Below are 15,608 nucleotides of genomic sequence, written 5' to 3'. Positions count from 1 at the left end.
ATGACTTTTCGGGAAATTTGCTCTTGCTGCTTTAAATTGTAAGTTGTCAACACGAAATGACTACAAAATGAATAGTTTTTAATTTTTTCGCGCCCAAAAAAAAATCAGGGACGTTGCTAGATATCAGAACTAGTTACCACAGTTAAGCTAGAAGTAATAATGTATTGTTAAAGAAAAGGAAAAAATAAAATCGTTCGTGGCAATATAGTAACCACTACTCGTAAAAGGGTTCAGGGTTCCAAAGCATCACTCTTATAGACACATAATTATTCGAATATATTGGGTCATTTAAAAAGTATCCGCGTTTTTCTGTTTAATTTCTGAATATTTTTTTTAAGTAAGACTACGTCTAACCTGAAGATTAGGGGGTAAAATAAAAATCTAGGCCCTGAACAAGTAGGAAAAATCCAAGATTTCGAGCGCTTATAACTCGATCATTTCTTAATAGACCACAAAGATGTTTGCAGGGTCTGGGCTATACCGTGAATGCACCAAAACTTCCCAACTACTCGCCCTATTTTTTTGGCGCGTCATCAGATATTTATGTGACACTTTTCTGTTGATCGGTTTTGGTGGTTTCTTCCATAATCGCCTCGTGAAAACTATCCAGTTGTGAACCGCACAACACTGAATTAACCTTTTGGCTATATAACTCCTCATGATCGAAGATTCGCTTCCAGTTCCTCCATACACACAGCGTTCCTTTTTTGGAGTCAAGGCTCTGATGATATTTGGTTTTTGTGGTTTGTCTTGCTTATCCCATGATCTTTTGCAAACGATATCGTATTTTTCCCATTTCTATCACCCGTAATTATTTGCTCCAGAAATGGGTTGATTGAGTTGTGCTTCGCTGATGAAAATTAGTCAATCAACTTCCTTTAGAATAATTCATGCGGCTTCCAAACATCGAGTTTCTCTGCGTGGCCTCTTTTTCAACTATAGATTGCCTTATTCTTATTCCTAGTTTACAAAGTCTGTGGTATTGCTGAATCGATCCTTCCGCATCATCTAAGCTCAACCTCCAAAAACATGTTTGGTTTTTCGTTAAAAACTGGGCAAGGTTATTTTTTATGCTATTCTATGAGTCGAAATTATTGCGCTCAAGAAAAATTCTTTGTTCATTTTCCTTTGGTTCATCACCTTTGGAGTTCTCGAAAGACAGATACAACAACAAACCCGTACCTAAGAAAACTATGTCGTGCATTTTTCAAATTACACGATTCTAAAATTCTTTGATGGTGTCTTCGCCCTGGCGGAATGTGAATAAGTTCATCACTCTCAGTTCATGTGAGTTACTCTGAGAATACGCATTTCAGCGAAACAGTTCAATGATATGAAAAAATATGATCTTTTACGGAGTACAGGTAAGGAGCGGCAAGATTGAAATTCGTTGAAAATGCAGAGCAGATTTCATTCATTTTTGATTATATTGTATTTCCAGAAATATTCATTTTATGTGTCCACTTGGACATTATCTAAACCCCCTCCTCCCTCATTGTGAACAAGCGAGGATATTTTCGTACCTAAAAAAAAAAAATATTTCAGTAAGACACATAACAGGGTGCAATGGGAGACGAAGTATATATGGATTGGTAAACAAAAAAAATATGTCGTCATTGATTACATTGAATATAATATATTAGTTTATTAGTTTATGGGGGAGAAACTAAGAAATGTTGGAAATACTTACGTTTCGTGATATTTTGAGGCAAAATACACATGAAGTCTCCTTTTTATTCCTTGTTTTTTTTATTCAGGCTCATTAGTACTTTAGCTGTAACAGAGCCGGATTTTAATCGTGTACATGTTAATGTTTGGATTTCGATATCACAGGAGCGATAATACGCATTTGAAATCTTTTAATTTTTCGTTACATTTTTCGTAGAGTGACCCCTCTATATAGAAATCAGAGATCGAAATTCTCGCTCGGCTGCGCGATAAATATTCATTCAATCAATCTAGTTTTCGATGAACTGTGTATTGTTGATATTTTCGTCTCTTCCTTTTCACCGAAAATTCTTTTTCAGAGAGAAAGAGATGTCGAAAATCTCTATCTCGGAAGTTCAACGAGAATGCTTTTTCGTCTCTCATTTGGTACTGAAAATATGGAGCGAAAAATCAAAGCTAACTTTACCAACATTAGTCTGTTAGAGCAGCGTTCTGAAACCCAATATTGCCGCATGTTTTCAGCTGTACTGAAGAAGTGAAAAACCATTATCGGCATCAAGGAGTCACTGAAAACGAGACCATTTTTCGGCAATCATAACTCACCGAAAAATAAAAATCGGCTCTGCGTTTCTCGCGAGAATCGAAGTGAGCGTATAATATTCTCTCGCCTCCTATATTTTCAGCTATGTTTCTCTGTGGGTGAAAATGGATGTTTTTCGTCTCAAATCGGCGAGCATTTCGATCTCTGATAGAAATCAAATGGAAAAATAAAAAATTACGATAAGGAACAAATCTGAGCCTATGAACATGGACGAAAGTTTGACGTAGGACTGTGATTGTTCGGAACTATTTTTTAATGTAAACTTGACATCATTTTCTCATTAATAAATAGACATAAAATTCAGTAAATATCAAGTGTAATTAATAATTACTAATACAAATTACAACAATAATACTTTCTTTATGTCGACCCCTGGGAAACCGATATCGACCCCAAGCCAACTAAAAAACATGGTCACAATCATTTACTACATAGGCTGAAAATGGGATTTTTAATGAAAACAATCGTTTTTTTTTGGGCAAAGCTGTATTTATTCCTCCACATAGTTTCCTTCGAGGGCTATACACTTGGTATAGCGAGTTTCCAACATTTCGATTCCCTTTCTGTAGTACAAAACGTCCAAGTCTTCAAAATATGCCTCAGTTTCTGCGATGATTTCTCCATTCGATGTGAATCTCTTTCCCTAGAGCCCACGCTTGAGGTTTGGAAGAGGTGATGATACAGAACTTTTTTCTTTGCCATAAGGGATCGTTTTTTCTTTATTTCGTCGTACAGTTTGTCCGATAACGCTGCATAATACTCTCCGTTAATTGTTTTTCTCTTCTGCGGGTAATCGATGAAGATTATGCCATGCGCATCCCACAAAACGGAGGCTAAAACCTTTTCGGCCAACCGTTGGTATTTTGACCGACTTTCGTGGCTTGTCAGCAACTCTGCAGACTGCCTTTTGGACTCAGGAGTGTGGTAATGGATTCACGTTTCATCCATTGTCACAAAACGTCGAATACGTCAACGGTCAGCATACGCGGCACCCACTGCTTTTTCATGTCGAAAATGTCGTGCAAAATATATCCCACTATTTCTTTTGAAATGCCTACGGCCTCAGCTAACTCGCGTAACTTCACTTTACGATCATTCAAAACAAGTCGATGCACTTGTTTTACGACTTCCAGAGCGAGGTGCATCTGAGGTGCTTGGAGGGCTCATTTTAAATTCACTAAACCACCGATAAACTGTTGTTCTCGAAGGAGTAGAAGTGGAATAACATTTCGTCAACCATTGCATTGATTGTTCAGGGCTACTAATAAGCCAGTCAATTTCGATTATTTCTCTGATTTTATCGACATTCTAAATAATGTATTTCTTTTTCCCCAACCTAATATAAACGCGTATTAGCCGTCTAGACTTGGAACCTGGAGGTCTGGGATCCGCTTTATGGAATGTCGGAAAACATAAAACATACCATGTCAATTCTAATAAATCTTGTTTATTTCACATAAACGCTCTTTTAAATCGAATGCACAGCACAAACATAATACACATATACAACGACACATCTTTTAACGGAAATTACCTATCGTATAACTGATGAGCGAACGAAAATGTTTTCCCAAGAAATTTTTGCATTCATATTCAACTCCTTGCAAATATTTATATTCGAACTCATATCTCTTTTACTACATTAATAAATGTGCGTATACGCATCCAAGGTTTGAACAAAAAAAACTAAAATCAAACTAACTCTCACCGTAGGATTGGGAGTGGACAGAGAAAAAAAGATTAAACACATCCATTGTACAACCTCTCTCGTAATCAGCATAGTCTCGCTCATACATCGCGATCAGTGACATAGTGTTGTGAATTAAGTAATAAATGCTCTCATGCCACTGTCGTCGTCATCGGATGCCTAGAATTTCCTCGATATGATTACTCATCAAAAAGCGGACGTCGAGTGAGTGCTCTTACCTTACCTAACGCTATTGTGGTTTGATATTTCGGTATCAATGTGTCTCCTCTTATTTTTGCGCACAATGCTCGTCTAATGTAGTATATACTGACTGTCCTCCTACTCCTCTCCGTTTTGTTATTTGTTTGTGATTTGTTGGATGGATCGCATGCATTTCGTTGGGCAGCGCGGGAACTAGCTGGCGCACCCTTTAGTAGAACTTTTTCGCTTGGGAGTCTCTGCTGTCCCTGAAAGGAAGAGGTTGCAATTTTATGTTTTTATGCATTGCATTTTGATGAGTGAGAAACGCCCGCACTTACTTGTACATATTGTATCCTACTATCACTAACAGATGGACGACTATCGTAACCAGGAACGCTGTCATACTCACACAATTTTGCGTGGGACACTGCACGTTGGCTTGTGCATTAGGCTGTTGAAGTCTGTAAAAATCAGAATAATTAAATGTACTGTCTATTAAAAACAACATACTTGAGAATTGACATTTAGACATTTAGAATCCGGAATCATGGGAGTGGCGTATCTGAATATTTTTGACAGCGAATTCATTGGAAAACCTTGTACTGTGGGCCTGATCACGAACGTCACTTCACGGTGAAAACGAAGTGAATTGTATACAACGTTATTACGGCTGCCACCGTGTGTGTAGAATCCGGAAGAGTTCATCCGTCGTGACAACTTTGATGAACTCGGTGTTATTATGAATATCACGATACTGACACGTCACGGGAAAAACAAGTATATTTGTCACTTGTGTTTTAGATGGTGAAAGCTAGTCACGCGGAATGGAGTAAGTTTATTTTCGGATTTATTTAGCTTTTTTGCTAACATTTTGAATCTTGTCTTGCTTTTTAAGAAAGAAAAGATAAACAAACAGCGATTTACCCGCTTGGTGGCATTTTTAGAACGAAATCCTGACGTATCCAGAGGACGTAAATTTGTTTATTTGGATTCGATAAATGCGCTATTGGATGTAATTGAGGACTAAAAATGTAGCTCCCGTAGACCGATTGGCGAAAGGTCTAATTTCGATTGTCCTAAATGAATAGAAATGTTTCGTTTCTATTTTAAGGATTAGACTAACAGAGAGTTGCAACCCCATAAAATGGTTATGGAGGCCACTGGCCCAAAACGATCATTATGATTGATTATGTATAATATTGATTTGTTGAATGTTGAATGTAGAATAATAACTTTAATTTTTTTCCAACATTGCAGAGCTGGTTTTTGTAATTCAAACATTCGCAATTGGTGGACAAGACCCGAATCAGGACGATAGTTACATCGAATAAGACCATTGATCTTTCGTTTTTACGTAATAGATATTTTCAACGATATTGTTTTAAAGACATACTTTGAATGAAATAATATTTAAGTTCCAAATAAGGAAGAAATGAAACTATCATTGCAAAGCTTTTAAATTAATAATTTTTAAATTATTCTCTAAAATCTGAATCATTTTCTGCTTTTGGCAAACTCCTTGAAACTCATCAGATGTGTCATATGAAAATTATGCTTCTGACCGACGCTACTGACCAGTTTCTGTTTAAATAATTATATCAAACCTCATGTCCCGTATATCAAAGTACACGAGAATGGGAAGGATAAGAGGATTAAACTTCAGAATCCCATATGGGAGTAGCTCAGATTATACTGATCATGAGATGGATAAATTCGGGTATATTCTGATATAGATATTATTATTCATTAAAATTGTAGAAAGGGTTCTTAAAAAATGATTTTAACATTGACCTACACTAAATACTTTTCACTATTCAAACGAGTAAGACAGAGCTGACTACAAGAGTATGCGAGATATCGATTATTAAACTCATGATAGTCATGCTTTATCTCTAAAGTAATTTATAGAAAGAGGAAATAAAATTATATTCTCATATTTTTAACAACTACATTATTCAAGAGCAACCAAGTATTTCTCCTCATCTTTGAACCACCGTTTGATTCAGCAAACTAACGCACCAAGCAAATAATTCATGGAATGAGTCCGTTAGTTGGCATTGAAATACCGAATCATCGAGGTATAATCGCAAACTTGTCATTCTAAAATATACGTTCAGTTAAATGGAAAAAAAAAACAATTAAAACACTTATTAACGTTCAAACGCCTGACATTATGCAACCGACATGTCTCTTATAAAAAGGGAATGAACTGTTTCACTTCACGGAGTACATTTTTACACGCAACTATCCGTGACAATGATGATAGACACAAAAAGATTAAGTGAAGTGTAAGTGACGTGAAAGCGTTTGTGACAGTGATGTTCGTGATCAGGCCCTGTGAAATAAGTTGCCGCAGTAAACAACTTCAACAGAAACAACCGTTTAGGAAAAGTGTAGCAGGCTATAAATATTGTGGCGCGGGAAAAACATCATGTGTATAAATACCTCACATTTCGATTATAAATTTATTCGGTGATGCCGTCGGAAGCGGCGGTGTCTCGCACGCAAACCTGTGTTCCACTGATTGCCCGGTTAGTTTGAAACATAGGATACGATCCTTTAGTAATGTCCGACCGAGCAACACAACTCTAACAAAAGTACCATCCGGAGAATCAGTATCCGAGAAGATTATCGTAATTTCTGTGCCTGCAAGCAACCAAACAGGACTACAGTCGAGAGGAGCTTCTGCTCGCCCAATCAAGAAATATTGCGCCATTGTCAAGCGGAAATTGATCAAGGGTGCCGAAGTGACTCGGGATGCTACGGAATTTATCCATCTGCTAGAACCGGGACGCATCACATAGCAGGAAGGAAGCCTCCGATCCCTCTGACCCAGTCCTGCCTTCCACCGAATCTTTCCTTCAAAGTCGCTCCGGTCCTGCGGTTGAATGCGGTGAAGTTTTCCGACCTGTTCGACGTGGTAAGTCCAACTCAACTACTGCACATTTGCTGTCTGATATAACTTGTTTGTTTCAGTAATGGTAGCGCCGTAACGAAGACTCGTGCCTTTGCTAAAGTACCTCGAACCGTGAAAACGTTTCTGACTCTATATTTGGGTGCCCGAATATCAACAACGCTTTTGATACCACAAGCTCCGACATCTACAACAACACCTTAAACATGACGCTTTCGTCCCGGGACGCAACGATTTCTAGCAATTTAGAAGCCCCTAATCCCCCAATCACAATGCTCTAGTTTGAGTCTCACGCATACGCAGAGCAATGCATAACAGATTGCTCTGCTGGGGCCGACATAATCATGTGGGTAGGCGATTTTAACCTTCTTTATCTCCGATGGCTGTTCGACGATATCATAAATGCAGTCTTTTATAGAAAACAAGTTAGTCACTGGCTTACAAAAAAAATCTGCAATCTCGTAATATCACAGACTGCTGGATTTAGCGTTTTATAACCAACGATTAGACCTCGATGGAAACGTGGACGACTCAGCCACACCTGAAGACTGCAATGAAATTATGTCATTCAATTTTCAAGCTTTGACCGATTGAGCGACACACTAACCAACATTAACTGAGACGGTCTAATGGTCGACGGAACGAATTTCTTTCGACTTTCTACGATAAGTTGAATCAAGTTCACCGTACCTCGGAAATTACGAGCATTTGCCTCGGTTATTGCTAAACCATGGTGGACTTCTGAACTGCGGCATCTACGTAACATACTCAGAAAAGCACGCAAAAAACTCTTCCGAACGAAATCTAAGAGAGCGCAACAATCTTCGCGAAGTGGAAACAAATTCTAGAGAACTTCTTCTGTCCTCCTACGAAAACTATTTTCCCATGGTGAAGTCGAATGTGAAAAGAATCCTCAACTTTTCTGGGACTTTGTGAAAAAAAAACTGAGACAATTTAGCCGAAAATTCGAATGCAGATGCAACGGATCTTTTTTCTACATTTTTCTAGAGTGTGTTCAACATAGTCGGCCTTATTCTGCGTGGCGTGTGAGGTGAGATGACAATTGTCACTTATGTCACGCGATTCCACCAGGCGTATGCCGTGAGAAATCTCACTTGAATGAACTCTCACTTTATTCCCGCTCTCAAATATACGTGACGATTGTCACATGAACTGGGATTTCTAGGTGACAATCGTCGACATGTCTTGAGGTGTCGACAGTGCATGAAAACAAATGAAAAAAGGAAGAGGAATAATAAGTGTTTTTTTGGGTCGTATAGAATCGATAGTAATGGTATTATATGTATCAATAAATTCAATTTATCTTCAATTTTCACAGTACGAAAGACAAATTGCAAGTAGTTTGTTTTTTTTTGTGAAAGCGGTAGTGAGTCTGTTATTCCTCAATTGGACGAATAAGCACACCGAAATTATTTTCATTTCATGAAATCTATTTATTTTCTCTAAAATATATCTATCATATGGGTCTTGTGTTTCATCTATCTATCCGCGAGTCATCGTCACCGAACTGCATATCCATTTCAGAAGCCGTGGTATATGCCCGAGCCGGAGCCAGAGCAACAATTTAACACTGAGAGTGCAGAGAGCAGCAGCAACTACGACCAAAACAAACAAAAATGCTAAACTTTACAGGATGCAATCAACTGTTTCACCAAATCTAAATCAAATACCTGCAAATTCGGCAGAATGTCCTGATACACTAACAACAGGCCAGGTTAAATCAGATCTATAGATACGGTACTGACTGCAGCAAAACAAATATCTGACCTCTCTGAGCGAAACAAATAAAATTCTGGGATGCCAGATGTTTTTTCTCAAATATATGCGATAAAAATCTGAAATATTTGTAAATATGTGCTAATGTCTGACATACTGACCAGCTTCGTTTATCATATGGAATCAATAATGTTTTGTCACTATAAATAGCCTGCAACAGGAATAAAAGGTTGTGATAAAAGTTAAATGTCTGCAAATTCGTGAACACATGTGCGAATGTGGCATCTCTGATCAGATTTGGCAACCAGCAGAATGAACGCCTTGTCACTTGCTGTTCATCCTCTCACATACATCAAATGAACCTCTCACGGCATCCGAAACGACTGTAGGAATAGAGTGAGGAGAGTTGCGTGATGGTGATGTGACAATTGTCATCTCACCTCACACGCCGCGTAGAATCAGGCCGAGTGTCGCCCGTTTGTCGTCGCAATTGTTTTGCTCACATATCATCGTATGATATTCCAGTTCATATTTCCAGTTCTTCAATTCACCTCTGAAGAAGTGAAGAAAGGATTTCAAGAACTTGACATCAAGGAAGCATCAAGTGCAGATGGAATACCTCCCTTGCTTCTCATGAACGGCACTTCCACCTTGGCGGCGCCTATCGCACTTATATACAACCGTTCACTGTGCGACCGAACATTCCCGAGTGCATGAAAAAAGTATTGTTCCGATGCATAAATCCGAAAATTGCATTTATGTCTGCATTTTTTCGTGGAATATCAATACCGAGCTGTTTAGGTCTTCCAAAAGCTAGTGCATTGGAGATCGTGTCATCTCCAATCGTCTCTATTATCCAGGAAAAACTATTTCTCTAGATTTATTTCGCTTTGACTCCTCCTCTCTGAAGCCACCATTGTAACCCAGGGAAGTTAATTCCCTGGATTTATGAAAGTTTTCAAAATCTTTGTCACTTATGGGCCAAGCCCCTAGTTCAAGCAAATACCGCAAAAACACTTCAGGATCAGACGGCTCCAGATTTGTGCGGTGTCTGCTCCTATCTACCATCGTGCGAATTTTCCTATTCCTGTTTCTCATCTTCCACTATGCCACCCGCGTAGAGTCCCAAACAAACATATGCATGATTATTTCAATCATAATTTGTGCGTCATAAACTATGCGCCGAGAAACGTGTTATTTGTAAGGATTTGAGGAATCTTGTACGAGAATTGTATCTAAAAATAATTTTATATCATAATGAGTTTTGGTGGAAGTACTAGCACATTTCTAGTAGAAGGAAATTGTAAAGGGTAAAAGGATAACCAATCAATAAAGAGTTCTGCAATTGGACCCTCGAACATTCGTTAAGTAAGAAAACGTTAATGTTTGAAAGTGGGGAGGGGAGGCTACTGGCAGCGATTCGTGAATGGATTTCCCTGTCTACTTAGCTCTGGTCAGTCCAACAGTGGTACTGCACGTGCATCGGCAGTAGAGTGTACAAATCACAAGGGAATCTTCTAGCAACAGCAGATGTCCTCATTCATGTGAAAACCGAACTATAGCTGGAAAAAACTACGGGTTTTCGGAAGCGAGCAACACTCAACTTTTTACTTCCGTTCTACGTAAAGATAGTCCCATATGATATCTATCATTGGGTGGCATGGTTTTTTTACACGGATTTTCCTATAATCGCGGTTTTTCGAATTAACGCGGTTTTTTTACGCGGATTTTCGAATTAACGCGGTTTTTTTTCAAAAGGTACGTATCCCCCGCATAAAAAAAGCCTGGGTGTATTATAAAAGAATCTTATGCCAACTTGACTGGCCAATGGCAACAGCATCTCAGGTTGCAGTGAAACGGTGTGGGTGTAAAGTTATTGTAGCAACTTTGCATACTTGAAATCGCCGAAAAAAAATGAGACTACTTTTTGAAAAGGACCACTTTTTTTTATTTTTTCCAAAAAATTTGAGTCAAATTTTTTTATACTATAATATCTACAAAATTCTGATCAAAGGATAAAACATAGGAAATTGTTTAAATTCATAAAAAATACCAAAAATATTTTAAACAAAAATTATTTAAAAACATATAAAAACATATTTAAAAACATATTTAAATATTTTGAAATTTAAAATTGATTTTTCTCGAAAATTCACAAAAAATTATATGAATAGCTCTTACGATACATCGGAAGATGGGCACTTTAACAGGGAATACGTTTTTCCAACATCTTTTCCGTGTTTTCTTTCAAAATTACTATTAATGTTTAACTCGTGGCATTTCATGTATAAATTATTGCGATTTACATGTTCTGCAAACATTTTTCTATTTAGAAACATATTAAGAACATGTCAAACGCGAGAATTTACACACAAAAATGTTTCGAGCAAAACATTATTTTTTCAGACGTACAAAAATGCCATGTATTCCAGAAACTATAAAAAATAGAAAATGGATCTCTTCGACAAAAGTTCATATTTTAATGAGATCTAAAACTTTGTCGAATACACTTTACCGCTATCTTGACTTTAAATAAAATTAGAATTAGTTGTAATGTAAAAAAAAAATATGAAAACTTTTTCCATGCCCATCTTCCGATGTGCCCATCTTCCGATGTATGGGTGACTTGTTGGAAATTGTAAGGGCTATTCATATATTTTTTTGTGAATTAAAAAAACCTTTTTGAGGAAAATGGCTCTAAATTTTTGAAGTATTTTTTTCAGTGTAATTTAGAACAAAATTTGGCATTTTTTTATGAAAAATTTAAACAATTTCCTACATTTCATCTTTTGACCAGAACTTTGCAGATATTACAGGGAAACTTCGATATAACGTACCCTCGTCATAACGTACCCTCGATATAACGTCACTCGATATAACGTACATTTTACCTCGATATAACGTACACATTTCCAAAGTGTAAAGGAAATTTTTTTTCAATATTTTTTTTTTCTGATAGAACAATGAATTATCTGTATTGTGATGCTAAAACAAGTTTTGTACCTTCAACCAATCCCGAAATACAGCTGGTTTTGTGATTCCGGATTCTAAATGAATCAAGCTTTAATCAACAGTACGAAGGGAAACATCATGAGAAAGGCTGGCTTCGTCTTCTGATTGAAGTTATTCATCAACTGTACTAAAATAGCAACACAATAATGTATTATAGACTACGTTTGTGAGTACTTCATTGTGCTTCGATATAGCGTACAATTCGATACAACGTACAATTTTGAAAGTGAAATGTACGTTATATCAAAGATTACCTGTATAGTTTTTAAGCTAGCCCTTTTCAAAAAGTAATCTAATTCTTTTTAAAAGATTTCAAATATGCAAAGTTGCTTAAATGACCAATGTCCCCCCCACCCACAACGTTTTGCTGCTATCTGAGATGGTGCTTGTCGCAAGAATAATTCGAATGTATATTTTTAAATAAAGCTACAGCACTTCAAAGCTGTTCAGAAAAAGTGCCTTATTCCGAGCACCCCCACGGTATTACCTTTGCGTAACGCCCGCCACGCCTTGCTTCACTTGGTTCATGCTGTCTCTCATTTCGTGGATTAAACTTTGTACGTCATAACCACCACCTTGGATCTGTGCCGTTGGAGCTCGTGCCTGGTTAGTCAGGATGCTGTCAGCCCGGGCGTGTACCTCCCCAATGATGGACCGAATCTCTCGAACAGTTTGTGCCATCACATTTTGGTTCTGCAGAAGCGCATCGACTTCGTGACGCTGAATACCGCCGCTTCCAGCCGTTATCTGTGGCACAGCTTGGCCGGCATGTTGAGCTTGTGGCGGTGGAGCACCTCCCTGGGCAGAAACCGACAGTAAACCGAGGGTGCGCTCCTGACGACCGATAACCTCATCCAATTTCGAGCTGAGCGATCTCAACTGATCGTGGGTAGCCGTTTGGGCTTCCCAAATCTGACGAAGCTCTCGCGCGTTACTGTCCTCGTACCAATTCTCCAAATCTTCCGTGTTTGTGTCGGGGTTCTCTTTTTTGTATTCTTCTTTTTGTTGATCCAACTTTTTCTGGTAGTCCTGATATTCTTGCGTCAATTTGGCTTGATCCTGGTCCTGCGGTACTTCGCTTTTAATCTCTCCAGGCACATGCAACGAAGTGGTGAGGAAGTGGAAAACATCATGATCATCAGCCAGGCCACCGGTGGCGGCAGAAACTCCAAAGTAACCATTCTTCGGGAGAAGGACATTCTCCGCTCGGAAGCACATTTCATAGTCCTGATCGTTGTTGGTCATTCCATTGTGGAACAGCACGGTGAGAATATTACTGTAGTATTCGATCTTGGCACGCGTTGGGAAAGGTTTGTTTCGGAAGTCGCGCAAACATCCCGATAGCAGCTGTGTAGCACCGTCACTGAAATATTCGTTCAAGGTGAATGAAAGCTAGGAATTCGTTTGCTATCGGATACAAGCAATCTTATCTGTTCTGTTCGTAATCAATTTACAGCAAATTTTACTCACTTCTGGTGGTCAAACTTCTTCGTTCCGTCGTTCAGCACGGCCGAAATGTAGGGATTGTTGTGTTTGTTATCGTTATCAAACGAGTCGAAAAATATGCCCAAACCAAACCACTTGTCCGACGAGCCGAACACTTCCCCGGTGTAGTCACCCTTCTCAGCTGTGTACCAGAAGGCTAGACCATCGGCACCTATCCGACCCCGGCCGGACACTCGGAACACAACGTCCACCTCCCACCAATCGAAGTTGGTTTTCTGCTTCGTCCAGATGGCACCCTTTTGGCTGCGCAGCGAAGGCGCTATTCGCACGTTTTCCGAGCTGGCGATAGCATCTGAAAAATAGCGGTAGAGTTTGTATTACCGCTGGGCACGTTTTGGGTTTATGTGTTTGCATTCTAAAGCTTGATTAAGGCCGAGAGACAATTGTAATGAGTGTCACATATTTATTCTTTATTCATTGCTCAGGTTTTGTGTAATTCAAAACATTGCAAATGCAGATAAAACACTGAATGCAGTAACAGTGGTTTAATAAGCATTACAAAATATTATGTGAAGCAGTCTCACAATGAACATAACTTTAATATTGCCACAATTCTGATATAAAAGTTAGAATCAAAGAATAGATTCAAAATTTTATTATTGTGACTTCCGGTGCTATTTAAAATATATCTAGACAGGATGTTCACAATTAATGATGACGTATTTCGAGGCGTATCATACAAATCTCCATAACAAATAAATTAAAGTTGTTATGACATAGGATTCATATTCTTTCAATTCGTCAAACCTAGGTTAATGACAAAGCAAACAATTTATTAAAGAGGTATCTCGTCAAATTCTTCGATAGTAAAATTATGTACCTTTTTCAATTTGCAAATATAATTAAGATTCTACAGTGAAAATTTGAACTAGAACTCAGCTTTATCACTAATGTTTACATCTATTAACATTTATACCAACAATTTGGAGATGTTTTCGCTTAATGTGTTCGTTCCGCTACGAGCCCCACTTCTTATCGCCTTGAACGTAACTGAAGACACTACGCGTGGTAGAGCTAAAACAGCAATTATCAACTAAACTTTCCCTTATAAATAGTGCTAATACCAGATATCGTCCGTCATACGATCGGAATAAAGTAAACCTCATCCTAAATTTAACAAAAAAAATCCAGAAGGGAAAAACAACTCAAAAGCAATTTTCCGACACGACAAACCTTCTGACGTGTAACTCTCTCTCGATTTTCACCCCTCGCACTTCTTTCTCCTAAATGATGTTGAATTTTTGACTACTTACTTCCACCGTACTCCCAGAAGGGCACGGTTCCATCTTTCTGGGCCAGATAGGGCGGCTTGAAGGAATATTTGTACTCGAAGCGCCGGTGCACCAGATGGGCATTTCCGTTCACGGTTGGCAGACCGAGATCGTCCACCAGGAGGACGAATGCTAGCAGAAGAAGCAAGGGTGACATACACGTCAACCCAGTAACAGCCATTTTTACAAACTGCTGGAACAGCACTGAAAGAACCGAAGAAACCGAAAGCAGTATGTGACGCGAGACAAAAAAAAGCAGAATCGGCGAGTGACAACAGTGACAGTCGTCCGCACATTTTGACGTTTCGTTTGTATACAACACGCTTTTTTGGCATCGAGCGGGCACATGCCAATTGGTCGAAAAGACAGCCGAGAGATGATCAAACATGCACTGACCCAGAAAATTGGTATATATAACGAATTTTTTGGTAAATATTACCAATGATTAGTAAATTTTTGCAAAACGAATTATTCCTACATATTACACAATAACAATGGTAAACAAATGTCAAACCGGCCAGTATGACCCACTATAAGCGGTCGGTTCAACGTTTGTTTGACATGCACCCTAAACATATATGTAATTTGTTCAACACGGGGTCATTTGTCAGTCCAACGTTGGTTCAATAATATTTTGATCAGATATATAATCATAATATAGGATTGGGGAAAAAGAAATGTCGTATTTCTGATCGAAATTTGACCCTATATTTAACATACTAAAAACTATCCAATTTAAGTCAAATATGCGCCGTTTTGTACGCAAACTTGTTGCCATTTAGAAGGCAACTTCATTATCCCCCACCCCCTTATGAAGCCCCCCCCCCCCCTCCTTATTTGCAAAAAACTCAAACAGCCAGTTTTCGCAAGCCTCTTTTGAGGCCAACTTAGTATCACCAAGAGCGTTTTGCATGGACCGGAAGAGATAATCACTTGGAGCCAGGTCCGGACTATACGGTGGGTGCAATAGGACATCTCATCCGAGCTCCAGTAGCTTCTGGCGGGTCATCA

General features: G+C 38.6%; 1 protein-coding gene across 2 annotated transcripts; it reads right to left on the bottom strand.

Moving 5' to 3' along the window:
- Positions 1–3,696: 3,696 nt before the first annotated feature.
- On the bottom strand, positions 3,697–14,831 carry LOC129764859 (protein ERGIC-53). Of its 2 annotated transcripts, none has more exons than XM_055764407.1 (6): positions 14,580–14,831; positions 13,291–13,618; positions 12,308–13,183; positions 4,496–4,618; positions 4,196–4,423; positions 3,697–4,136 (listed from the first exon to the last, which is right to left on the bottom strand). In XM_055764407.1, the coding sequence occupies exons 1-5, from the start codon at positions 14,776–14,778 to the stop codon at positions 4,387–4,389; spliced, it is 1,563 nt and encodes a 520-aa protein (XP_055620382.1). In that variant the 5' UTR covers positions 14,779–14,831; the 3' UTR covers positions 3,697–4,136; positions 4,196–4,386. The 2 variants fall into 2 exon arrangements, with proteins under 2 accessions (XP_055620382.1, XP_055620383.1); XM_055764408.1 differs by having other exon boundaries at positions 4,201–4,423.
- Positions 14,832–15,608: the final 777 nt, after the last annotated feature.

The sequence above is a fragment of the Toxorhynchites rutilus genome, chromosome 2, assembly GCF_029784135.1.
Source record: "Toxorhynchites rutilus septentrionalis strain SRP chromosome 2, ASM2978413v1, whole genome shotgun sequence".
In the NCBI taxonomy this organism is placed as follows: domain Eukaryota; kingdom Metazoa; phylum Arthropoda; class Insecta; order Diptera; family Culicidae; genus Toxorhynchites; species Toxorhynchites rutilus.
This window is presented reverse-complemented; position numbering and strand designations above follow the sequence as displayed.

Coding starts and splice junctions, on each gene's coding strand:
- LOC129764859 (XM_055764407.1), bottom strand. CDS start 14,778: ATGGCTGTTACTGGGTTGACGTGTATGTCACCCTTGCTTCTTCTGCTA. Junction 13,184..13,290: donor AAGAAGTTTGACCACCAGAA/GTGAGTAAAATT, acceptor CGAATATTTCAG/TGACGGTGCTACACAGCTGC. Junction 4,619..12,307: donor GTGGCGGGCGTTACGCAAAG/GTAATACCGTGG, acceptor TGATTTTTACAG/ACTTCAACAGCCTAATGCAC.